This window comes from Temnothorax longispinosus, chromosome 7, assembly GCF_030848805.1.
Source record: "Temnothorax longispinosus isolate EJ_2023e chromosome 7, Tlon_JGU_v1, whole genome shotgun sequence".
NCBI classification, from domain to species: Eukaryota; Metazoa; Arthropoda; class Insecta; order Hymenoptera; family Formicidae; genus Temnothorax; species Temnothorax longispinosus.
In genome coordinates, this window is record NC_092364.1 from 18,404,786 (window position 1) to 18,418,311 (window position 13,526).

The 13,526-nt window shown below is 38.9% G+C and overlaps 1 protein-coding gene across 1 annotated transcript; it reads left to right on the forward strand.

Moving 5' to 3' along the window:
• Window positions 1-34: 34 nt before the first annotated feature.
• Window positions 35-3,635, forward strand: LOC139816732 (uncharacterized). Its single transcript, XM_071784439.1, has one exon. It carries the CDS (start codon window positions 97-99, stop codon window positions 2,149-2,151), a length of 2,055 nt encoding a protein of 684 aa, XP_071640540.1. The 5' UTR covers window positions 35-96; the 3' UTR covers window positions 2,152-3,635.
• Window positions 3,636-13,526: the final 9,891 nt, after the last annotated feature.

Sequence of the window (13,526 nt, forward strand, 5' to 3'; positions counted from 1 at the left end):
TTGTTCTGCTATGCTCTAAAATTTTTAGGTCATGCTGCATCCCGTCACAGAGAAACGCGTAGCCTCGATAAAATTCCATCAAAACGACATCGCAAAATGAAACGCCAGAAGTCCCGCAATCAAAAGAAGAACGAAAATTACAGAAAATCGAAACGCAGGCACAATAAGTATCACAGGTATCTAGATTGCGCAGGTTCATCGCCGGGATATAGGAAGTCACGACAAAAACGCGCAAATCCTGAAGAAAGCGATCAGGCTTCGCTTTATTTAGGCTACGAGAAGCCGAGAATTTACGATTCGTTCGATCTCCTTGATGCGAAGTTGAGAGGGAAGAAGAAGAAGAAGAGGAAACGAGAATTAGCCGATAAGAAAAACGCGGCAATCGAGAATGACAGGATGCTCGATTTGTTACCAATAAAAGGGAAGAATCGCATGGAGGACGAAGTGATACTGCTCAACAAGCGCGAAGCTTGGAAAAAGGAGAATGAGGAACAGCTGGAGGAGGTCGCCTTTGGCAGAGACATGAGAAATAACACAAGGAGGGAGAGGGAACGATTCGAGAAATTGACGGAAGGAGATAAACGTAAACCGATCAATGAGACGAGTTCCAGAATGAAGCGAGAAAACATAATTCGCGGGACATCAACTGGCAAGGGTACAGATTATTCCAATAAAACTCATACAGCATTCGAAATCCGTGATGGTGAATCGTGGAATAAATCGAAAATAAGTAACAATAACGACACGAAGAACGAGAATAAACTGGAATTGATTGAGCGAAGGATCAATGTTTTCGCGGATAACAAAACCAACGCAGCAATTGATTCCGCAGCTGCGGCAGCCAGCACGGAAGAAAAGTTAGCGACAAATGCGGAAGCCAATAACCAGGTTAAGGGAAAACTTCGCGCTATAAATCGTGAGACAAAAATTGACAAGGCGGACGGGAGCGCGAGCTTTGTAAACTTGACGAGCGACGCGGAGCCCCGGGTCTCGAAGGAGCGACAGAAAGTTTCGGTAACGGAAAAAGAAGCAGATGATAACACTGTAAAATTAAATCGAGCGACAAACTATCGACGCGAGGAAATAGATCCTGAAATCGAGCTGAAAAATCTGAGACAGGGACGAGAGAAAAGAATTTATGACGTCGCAAATTGGAAGATGACCGACCACTTTTATGATGATGATAGGTTTTCTAGAAATAAATTAAGGGAAAAATATATGGCTAAGTTAGACGAACTGGGTGACCTAGATGCGGATCCCGAGAATAATTTGGCGCTTCTGAGATTAAGAAATAATAAATGGTCGAATGACGTCGTCGAATGGAAGTTGCTGCCGATAATAAAACGATCGCCGTATTACGACGATCGTGCTTTATCAAGAACTCGTTTAATAGAAAAAGAAACACCTATATTAAGCAACATTAAAGACGTGAAATCTCAACCCAACGCTTATTTAAGTCCAAGATTTTGGCAAAAACATCGTAGAACAAACCGAGTCTTTAATATCTCGCCCACCCTGAGAATAACTGACAATGATAATTTTCCGCGCAGAATTTATCGAAATGCGAAACGAACATCCGCGATAGAGAGATTCAAGGATTTACGGATAGATCCCGAAATTATTCTTAAAGTTCGAAGGCTATCTCGACCGAGGAACAACAAAAGATCGAACGGCATTGCGAAATTCGGGATGCCTTTCGTATTGAAAGATCCTAATCGTGAATTTCGCGAGATACTTCGATCACGCAATAATCCAGAGCTCGGCGACCGAGTAATCTATGATGGAGTTGGTTTGCAATTGCCGAGTTGGCCGTATCAGTATTACGACGATCTTGCAGACTCATCGACCTTTCATTTCATCCCGGGTAGAGGCGACGACATGTATCGATACCCCGCGGAAACGTATTTCGAGTATGGCCCCTTTAAAAAGCGCCGCACTCATGACGCGAACCGACGATTCGCGAGGCGAAATAGATTCCGCTTGAGAACCTCGGAAGGAAAAGATGCCGTCGATTTTCCGAGGGATAATTTAGCAAACAAAAGCTCGAAGTTCAGATTTGCGGAGAGAAAGTCTCGCGTGAACGAGTCGGCTCTCGCGAGTGGTGAGAATTATCTTATGTCCAGTGAGACGTCTACACACAAAAGAACATGAAGCGAACTAACGAAACAAAAAAAACAAAATTGACAGACTGAACGAGATCTTTAATCAATGGGCAATAAAGGAATTTTGTTGCTCGGCGTAGATAATAATAATAATAAAATTATTGACTGATGTGATGTAATATATGACACGTATGGAAAATAGATGAGGAAAATTGAGAAATGCCGCGAATTGGTGTAATATGTAAGAAAGGCTGTCGCATTATATCGCGTTGCATTTTCAGGTCAAATCGCGACGCGATAATTGTCAACGGGCGTCTAAATAATTTCATCAGATAAATCGGATAAATCATCGATGCGCGATTATCGTAATTGACACATTCGCCCTATCTGTGCGCCAGACAAGCCTGTGAAACCTCGTAAATCGTCCTAGCTCGTCGGGATGAACCTAGTGTCGTCGCGTGTTTGCGCACACGTACCACTGTCCGCGCTAATCCAGCTGCATGAGCACCATCGATGCAGTGCAGTTAATGGCGTTGCCTTCCAATAATTAGATTGGCAGATTGCGTCAAAAGTTAAGAGACTTTGATACGTAAATGTTATATCTTAATCCAGTATTAAATTACAGCCACCCAGTATTATATGCAATATAAATACGTCGAACACTTTTAAAAATAAGCATCTATCTTGGCTGCTGCTTGACAGCATTGTTCATTTCTACCTAGCTGGATATTATGTAATATTTAACTTATTTACATTTAGAATTTACTTTACAAAATCAATCAAGATGTCATAATAAAATAAGATAATATCATAATTTTTCATAGTGCTTACAACGATATATACATATATATTCATAACGCAATTTTAATCCAAAGAAATAAAAAAAGAAAATGAAATAGTACCAGGTGTATATGTTGTCTCAAAGATTTTCATAAAATGCAAACGTTTCATATGTATCCGCGCGATAAAAGCCAAATCTTTCAAACCTGCGGCCGCCACGCCGACTCAATCTCGCCGACTTACTCTCCCATCTAACCGGAAAAAGAGTGTATGCAGCGTGTTCCCTTCTGCCCCGACCCGGCTCGGCTCAAAATATCTCGAAAGTTTCCTCGTAAAGTAAGGCCACGCGGCGGAATTCCCTCCGGCCAATTAAAGTCTCGAAATCGGACGTGCTCGCTTATGCAGGCGAAACAGACAAGGCAGGGATGAGAGAAAAAGAGAGCGAGAAACAGATTGAGAAAGAGAAGAGAGAGAAAGAAAAAGAGAGAGAAAGACAGAGGAAGGATGGGACACAGCCGTGTAGTCGGTGGATGTTATTACTTATTCGACTCTGGGATTTTAAGGGCGGGCTGGATTTATTTAGATATTCCGGCAGGAGCATCTGCTCGTGGTTCGATGTCTCCTCTCCCGTGTTTACACTCGTCTGTTTCGCTCTTCTTCGGCGTGCATTAATATACACACCGGAGGGCCGGTAAGGGGTACTGATATTTTTACATAACATTAGGCTGTCCGTGTGGCCGAAAAACTTAATACCGCGGTTTGGGTCACTAATGGGGGTTAAAAACGCGAAATGCGGAACATCGCAAAGTTAAATTTTGTACATGTGATTCGTCCATTCATAAAGATCATAAAACTTCATAGATATCATGCAACGCATCATTGTCTTTACTTCTACCATTGGAAATCAGTGTCATTATTGCGAACGGTTACTACTCATGCATTATAATCTGTTTTTTTAGCTACACTAGTTTCCTTCAATTTTATATATAAATTAATATATATATATATATATATATAAATATATATATATTTATACACGAATATTATTACTAGAGAAATATAATTTTGATATCTCTGTAGAATTGTAGATTTTTTATATCATATTAAATTATACTGCATTTTTATTATTATAAGAACAAAGATCGTAAAAAAGAAGTTAAATAATTTTATCTCGAACCTAAGAATATATAATATTAATTTCATAATAATATTTGATTATATAATGTAATGGAATAAATAATACATAAATTGCAATAAACTGCAGAAAAGATGTAGCTAAAGAAAACAGATTAAATGCCAAATTAACTTAAATTCAACACTCATCAATTCGCGATGTCCCTCGTCGTCCATCGATGTATCTTCCGCTGCAATTACATCTGCAACAGCATCCGGAAGTGGTTTGGGAGCATCCCTACGTTGTCCCACGTTGCTTGCACTTCACTTTACTTCGCGTAATACACTCGCGTTACGAAATTCAACACGGGATTACAATTTTAATGAACTTAATAATTCAATACTTCATGAATTTGATAATTAACAAGTATTTATCGATAAAATTGAAATTGTAAATTATAGTACAAAAAGTTAGGGAGTTCTATACGTCCAGTGTACTTTACGAACAATGCGCATTTGCGCGATACGAAATTCGCGATCTAATTTGAGAATTTATTAAAGACATTTATGACGGCATAAGATTAGCAAATCTCTTTGATGACAATTTATGAAATATTTATAAACTAAATTTAAAGCGTATGTAACTGCAGAAAGAGACGGTTTACGAATTCTCTTTTCATTTACATTCGTTGTGTTTCACAACATCCTTCTTTACGAAGATCATATCGATTGCTTTGCAATATTTCTGCAAAGATCGTTTCACCTCACGATATTCTTGCGAGGCTCGATTTCTCAATTTCTTTGTGAATATTATTTGACGAAAACCATAGTGTTAAAATGTTTATAAAAAAATCAGAATCGAAGAATCGTGATGAAAAATAACAAATTTTTTAATGTTTTCCGCGATATTTTTATAATTCAAATTTAATTGCAAATTTAATTGACAAAAATCTATATATTAATTAACAAATCTAATTGCAAATATGTGAATAAAGAAGTAGTAATGGCGTAATCTATTTACGCAAACCAAAAATTAAGCTCGCAATATTTTTTGCGAATTTTCATAAATTTTCTGTTTTTCTATATGACTTCTATATTTCTTTCTCATTCGATGCTTCTCATGCAAAAGTACATATGTATCTACAATCTACATGCAAAAATCTACACGCGACATGCATGACACTGATTTCAGAAATAGCAATTTCGGCGGAAGAAACCATCACCTGTATTTTAAATTCTACTCACCGATACAGGATCGGCCACGTCTCGCATCCGAATCTATAATGAAAATATAATGTCGCCAATTAGATTCAAATTAAACAAATAAATATAAATTTTCTTTTATAATACTCGAAATATAATTTTTTGATATATCCGCAAAAGTTTTTGTAAAACGTTGCAAATTAGTTAATTATAAATCGAATAGATGTATTTCAAAATTAAAAAATTACAAAAGATATTATTTTTGTGAAATATATCAATTATTTATTAAAAGAAATAAATATTAATGAATTAAGCAGAAAGCATATGTGTATACACTCTAGACTTTATATATATTTAATATATTTGGTATATTAAATATATTTATTTAATTATTCAGAGTATTTCCATAAAAGATGTATATTTTAAAATTATTAAATTTCAAGCGTGAGATAAGATAAAGGTGAAATCTACCTTCAAGCCGACCCTGCTTAGCTCGAACCGGATCCTCCGGTACTGCAGCCGCCAGATTCCTATAGGAAGTGCATCTACATCTGTATCTGAAACAACAATAATTGTATCGGTTGAAATTATTAATCTAATAAGATATCGATACAGCATTATAACATAAACTTATTAAATAAATGAAATATTTCCATCTTTGAATTTACATAACATCAGGAACATTTTATCTTAACTCTTGCGATTTGATTAAAGATTTTATTTCTAAACCGTCTCGAATTCATTTTTTTTTTCAAATAGCAACTACGTTATTACGAAATGGTGAAAAGTTTAAAACTTAAATTTTCGCAAAAAAGATTTTAAAAAATAAAAAAAAATGACTGCACAATTATTGTGATGAAAATTTGATATGTTACCAAATTAACTGCGATTGTAAATAATTAAGTAATAATTAGAAACAAAATTCTAACGTATTACATTTAGAATGATTAATTAAATAATACACTTATAGATGTGTTATTAATTAGAAATGAAATAGAATGTCAATGTTGCACAAAATTCGTAAAAACTAAATGCCCTTTCTTCGTAAAGAAGATTGAAAAAATCACGGATAAAAAGCTAATATATTGCACTAAAATTATTAATATTAATATCAAGTTATTAACATTAACATTAATCGTAATTGTAATGCATTAATAATAATTCTTTACATTTCGCCGAATATTCAATGCGCTGCTCATTAAATAATCACCGTTTTCCTACCGGAAATATAATGGATTATATCGGTCTAGATTATCCGATTTCGAAGTATCTATGATTACATGCGTGCATTGCAAAGCACCGTTGTAACGTGATACCGACGTGATACAATAAAGAATTAAACTCGTTATAAGAATATGCGACTAAAATTCGTCGCTATCAAGACTCGTCTACTTAGTATTATTTTCCTTAACTATATACGAGAATTTAAGATTCTCTCGCTTCCAACCATCTTTACGATCACCTCAACGAACGAGGCTAATCTCTTTCTCTTTCTTTTTCAAAAGAGGAAAGTCTTACCTACGCCTAGAGAAGGAGATATTCCTCGCTTCCGAATAAAAAATCTGAAACCGCGACGCTAGCTCGTCGCGTCGAGAACGGATGATGTTCTGGTCATTTCCGAAAGGGAGCAATTGCCGCGATGAAATCGCAATGGTGATTGGTGCGTTGAGTAAGGAATCGTTCTACGTAGCGACGCGCAGCTCGGGGCTCGGGGGTGTCGAGTGTCGTCGCGGCTACGGGGCTAAGTACTGCGTACGTATTATTGTTACTTGTTATGCTCGCGCTCGGCGGTTTAGTGTTTAATGTGCTGTGCTGTGCTGTGCTTCTCGCTCGCTCGGCGTTCGGCATCTGCGTAACTTTGATCGGGCGCGCGCGGCTCGCGCGAAGTACCTCGGCGTCCCCTCCTCCCACTCGCTCGAATCGGAATGAGCGCGCCGAGCGCCGACCGACGGCCGTGCCGTTCAGCGCGCCGAGTCTCACCCCCCCCTTCCGCGCGTGACGTAGCGTGACGTAGTGCGGCGCGGCGCGGCGCGGCGCGAAAAATAAACGGAATGAATCGAATTCATTTAAACGCGTTCCTCTCTTTCTCTGGACATATTTCGTAACTGAATGTAAATCGGTCGCGAGAGATACTGGTCCGTTGGATATATACGTTTATTGGACATGATTATTTAATAAACATTCGATCGTTCTACCAAAAGATTATTATATACGTTTTGTTATATTACTAAACTACTTCATCAGATTTCATTATATATGATATTCTTCTTACATTATTATCTTATTCTATTGGATATACTGTAATATTACATTTTATATTTCGTTAATTATAAATTCCCTTTTATTAAATACAGAGCAATATTGATTTATTACGAAATTTATGAAATATTTATGAATGATTATTTATACATGATATATTCAAATATCATTACTTATAAATTATATTTATTTATTCTATCAAATTGTATAAATGCTTATATGTTTAATTATTTTGATTATGCCAGTTCTTTCTAAAAAAAAAACAATTTTTATAATAATAAATAACTTCCTGAGATGTTTTATGAATCAACGATTATTTCAAGACTACGAAAATAATAATGATCAAGATTACGATCGGACCTAGATAAATATATATTTGCTTTTTTATCACGCAACAATGTTAATCAGCATTTAAAGAGAAGATTTAAATATAAAGTGTAAATAAAGAGTTAGAGATAGAAAACGATATATCTTTTTTCACTGTGTAATACGCTCGCACGTTATTTACTACAACGAATAATTTTTATTTTTTCAAGTATTTCATCTTCAATTTTAATATTTACAATACAAATATTGAATTAATGATAGCGGATTTAATCCGCGTCACCGCCGTTTTGTTAAACTGAGATGTAACTATCGTACTCGCAATACCGCGCGATATTCGAGATATTCGAGCCACGATAAGGACATATTGTTTGACACGTTCGATCGATTTATCGCCATTCTCGTTATTCGCTACTTTCGATGGCGCGGCTCGGTCATCGACCCCCATTCGGTCGCGCGTTCCGATCAACGGCATTGGAGTCGAATGCAAATCGGGGACCTTTAATTGGAAAGTGAATCCGACTATGGGTCACGATTATTCACGGCTGCCGGGCAGCAACCCGGTCCCGATACTCGTTCGTTCGCAGCCAATTGTTTCAAATCCCGCATTGTTCCGGAATCCGGATTAACTGGGTCTTACGGTCACGCTATTTAAGAAAACATTTTTCGAGCTTAGCGGCGTCGCTCGACGTAATTTCGCACGACTTCACTTAGCTCGACTGCGAAAGTGTCGATGCATATTTTAAATGCAATTAACCATTACGTGTTGGCCTCGCCGAAGTGGATCGCTAATTTGCGATACATGTGTGCGCGTTAACTAATAAATGAAGCCAATAAAAAGTTCGATAAGCTGCACCAACGATACACGATGTATAACACATTGCAGGGTGATTTTTAAATTATTAAAATCTTTTATAAGCAAAAATATTTAAATCAATATATAATTTAAAGCCTAAAATAAGTTAATATTTCTTACAGTCTTTCCTTCTTTTTATTGTTCTATCATAATTGGCCGCAGTTCTGCAATGCGGAACCAATTCCAAAACCTTACTCTTCTGCTAGAGTAAATTTCGCGAAACATTAAAAATGAAATTCTGTGCCAACGTTATCTCAAATATAATGATCGAACTACAATCTTACTCAGATACAATTTTATGTGTTACGTGCGTTTTTAGAAAATCTCTTGTCCTGTTTATGGTTGTTTATCACTTCGCAATGCAGAACTACAAATCTCGAAAATGGCGCTTGTTTCTTATTGTGTTATAACTACATCCAATTGCAAAATACAAATCAGACTTTCGATGACGACGCTTTTCCCGTTTTCATTCCCTGTACGAGGAAATCGCCGCGATAAACGCGAAAAAAATTCGAGGACCTGGCGGGTGGCGAGGGACCGAAAACCTCGGCAGGGCGAGAGGGGAGGGACCCGGGCACGCATCCCCGAATGACAGATGGTATTTTCGCGTATCATGATCGCGGCTAGGATAGTTTCCTATATCGTAGAATATACAGCTCCGGTCTGGCTTCGTCGACATGTCGATAGCAGGCCTCGCCGTGCGATACATCCACCGATATCCCCGTACCATAGGCACCCGCCGCGGACCATCCCCCTCGCTCGACCGCTAAATGGCCAAGCGAAGCCACCCCCATGGTGCTCAATTATTGATACTTACCCCTCGTGCCGCGACGCGTTTCCAGGGCTGCTGCGTGCACCTTGATGCATCTCTCCCGGCGCAGCAAACTTCGGAATAGCCAAGAAAATATACCCGCGAAAAATTGTCCTGGAAAGTAAAAATTGTTTTACTTTCCTTACGAAAGAACGAACGATTAATTTAAGGTTTGAGATATTTTAAAAGATCTTTAACACTCAATTAAATATACCTGGGACAACAAAGAGAGGCAATTACATCGCACGATTTTGCAATGCCGACTATATAACAATGGTACCATTGAAAACAATTTGTACATGTTTTCAGACAATTAAATTCCGCAAAGAAACAATCCATTTTATATGTTATATAATACAAATTTTTTTCTAATACAAATATTAATTGGAAACGCCATTTGATATATATTTGGAGGATCGATTCGCGTAATTGCTTTTTCTGTTGAAAGACTCAACGATTTTTTTTAATGTAACGTTTGTAGTTGTGAGCGAACTCAATGCCATACGCCGTGTATCGGAAACGATCGAGAGATCAAGGAAGTTTGATCATTTGGAGTCCTGCGATACAATCCGTAAGTATCAGGAGTATTTGAGAACCTCTGTTGCCCGCAATGGTCTCGATTAACCGTTTCACCGGCTAGAGCGAACGGTGGACGTTTTCCAAGCGAGCTCTATTAGATCTGCCGGAAGTCCTGCACAGATTTCCGGAGGCGGGCGAGCAGTTCCACAATGTTTCTTTGCATCGAATTCGGGAAGCCGATCTGGGTCGACGAAAAAGATCCAAAAAAAGGGTCTCCACGCTGATTGGAAGTTTTCTATTCGATAGCGCGGTTCTTTTCCTCTTTATCGAGATATCGTGAGATCGATGGTCGCTGGGTTTAATCGAGAGTAGATTCTGGATTTTGGAATTTAACCGGCTACGCGGTAACGAATATTGAGATTGCGGCTATCAAAGCGATATTTTCATACGAGCGAAAAATATATCGGGTAACGGAAGTGATTGCTCTGTATAACGATTAAATTGTAAACAAAAGCAACTTGACAAAGTAAATGCGATATAAATTTATTAGGATTCACTCCTTGGATGCGTACAAGAAGTATTTAAATTCTTGTTTTTACAATATTTTTCGGATAACTTCAATTAAACTTTCCTTTTTCTCGTAATGTTTAAAGAGAAATTTCAAGATCGTCTTTCAATATATTATATCCAATTCAACATCGAAATTATTCCCTTACTATTTGAGTTGTTGCAAAATTTATTTGTATAAAATTCATAGGACATGTATCCAAGCGTTAATTTAACTGTTACATTTATCTCTACGTGATCACCGATAAAATTAAAGCATCGTCATTTGTTTGCAGTTGCAATAAGTCTTGGACGTTTTATAGACGAAGATTATAGACGTCTTTAACTAAATTCGATCGAAGTGTGAAGGCTCGTTCTGTGACACGGCAATTTATAACGCGCGAGATACGAGGAGCACCCCCATTAATATCCCAAACATTAGAGTCGCCTCCCTCTAACACTCCCCGCTTACTGTCCCCGGCGAGCGGGATGATCTTTCGATCCTTTTCATAAATTTCAAGCCAGTCATTGGTTTGACGCCCGCACGGCGAGTTCAAAAAAGGAGAAAAAAGAAAAAACATAGAGGAGAAAGAAAGGCGGCTGCCTCCATAAAGCGATCGCTGAGACCCTCGCCCTTTTTCCATAGCGCGCCGCGCGTCTCGTCTCTAAGTGTATTAGATTCGCGTTTCGAGTCATGGAAGAAGCCGAAGACGACGCGACGGGGCGAATGGGGGAACCGGGAGGTGGGTTTTCGAAGTGTGCGAGAGGGTAAGTCCGAGGGCGCGGGCCTGTACCCCGCTAATGGCACCCTCGGGGTATTCCCGAAGAACCCTCTCGTATTTATTATTTAACGCGGGATGCCCGGAGGAAGCGAGAGGAAAAGGAGAAGAATCGGCAGGAGAAGAAAGAGGGGAACGGAAAAATGTGGAGGCAGATAGGGGGTCGGGGACGACGATTTATCCGCAAACATCGCGCACATCACGGAGCACGAAGTTTTGTCGAATACGGTTTAGAGAATGGAAACCGCGGGAAATTAACGCCGACACACGACGGAGTCAGTGTACGAAGGAAAACCGGAAGAATCCTGAGTCAGGACACGCAGTGCTGTGCAGTTCTCTATCCTTAATCTTTAAATCTCAGATATACATATTAGCAGAGAATTAATCTGTCAGAATGCTTAATGCGATAAGAAAGAAAGCGATATCATAAATAATAATAGCGTTCTCCAGATAATTTTCACTCTAGACTTTGCGCGATTAATACACATCGCAAATGCGTCGTGGAAATTTCTATTTTCATCCCCCTATTCGCGAGAATTTATCGGGGACCGAGGTAGCGCCGATTAAATCCACTTGCAGAAGATAATCTAGCCATTAGCACGACTGCGCTATTCGCGCTGGCGATGAATCGACGGATTGGTTGACGGAAAAAAAGCGCGCTTTCGGGAAAGCGATCGACGCCGGGTAAAAACAGCAGATGCCGTTGGTTAAAGGGAGAGAAGAAGAGCGCGAGGGGCAGCAGTAGGGGTCGGAGGGTGCCGGGGGTGGGCGAAATCGGAAACGATTGTCGCTCGCGTCCGTTCGAAAAGGCATTCGGCGCCGGCAATTTGCGCGTCAGGGAAATGCATGCTTCGGTGGCAGCAGCTGCGGTACGTTATTGATACTACATTTCTCCCGATTTGACGAATTGCCGTGCCGGACTAATGGTCCGAATGCGAAGGCAGCAGCCCCCTTCCGTCCTCGACAATCGTCGTCTCTCGGCCCGGTCTCGTAAAACTATACCCGCTATAACTCATAACTCTCCCCGCCGAAGAAGAAGAAGAAGGAGGAGGAGGAGAGGAAAAGCTGGACCGGAGGAACGCAGGCAGGATCAGAAAGGAAAACGGCCGAACTTATGCTCGGTTAGTCGGCATAGCTCAACGTTGGAGGTCAACGTGCTCGATGCCTCGATCCGCACGCGACCGCATTCGCGTTGATTTCCGTTTCGCCACAGGACTCTCGACGGCAGGACTATTCCGGAGATCTCGCTCGGGATGGCAATTCTACCGCGAAACCGATTCCATTTGGGCGTGAGCTGATTTTTGCGTCCGAAGCCGGATTTTTTGCGATTGTTAGGGGAATCGTGAACCAGAGATTCTTTCGCGGATCGATTTGTCGCAGCGCAAATTCGACGCAATCTTTTATCGCAGTTCTTTCTTTTTCGTCGTAGGCGTCGAATATCTTAGCGATTAAGTTTCATTTAACGCTGTTAACTGTATACAGTATGATAAATAAATTAATCGACTTTTAGTGATTATAGCACTTTTCTGCTTTCTTTTATAATGTATAATTCATAATCACTGCTTTAGAGTGTACAATTAAAATTTTTATAATTCATTTTATTTTTAAAATTCACTTTGAGATTATATGTAAAACAAAGTTAACTATACTTGCGGTGCCATCTGCCGCCATCGCATTGAAACGTCGGATTCATGCTTTGAAGGATCGTATGACTAGTTTATCTATTGAGAAATGTTAACTTTTGCAGAAACATGTAACAATTGATGTAACTTTAATAGTTAATTATTATTCATCTAATTATTATTTTATTTTTTAAACAAAATATAATTATTAATATTATAAATATAATTAAATTGATGCTTCTTTGTTTTTATCATTAATTCAGACGTCAGTAAGAAAGAAACAGAAGAAGACGAAGAAGAAATGAAATTATATTACGCACAGCATTTTGCTAGGAGCATTCCTGGAATGATAATAGCGTCATTTAAAGTGTTCGCGTAATTAACGAAGCTAAAAACTTTTGACCCTTAATTACGTAGACCATTGTGCTCGTAGAGTCCTTTCTTTCTCCCAGATGCAATGGAAACACGAATGCGCCCTACTGAAAAAAAAGTATCCTGCAATCTACATTTATAACGCGCGCTTCTCTTTCACATAAACATTTTTTTATATTACATAACATTTCTTAATCAAAATATGAATTACAAGCGACAAATTTATTGTCGTTATAAGTC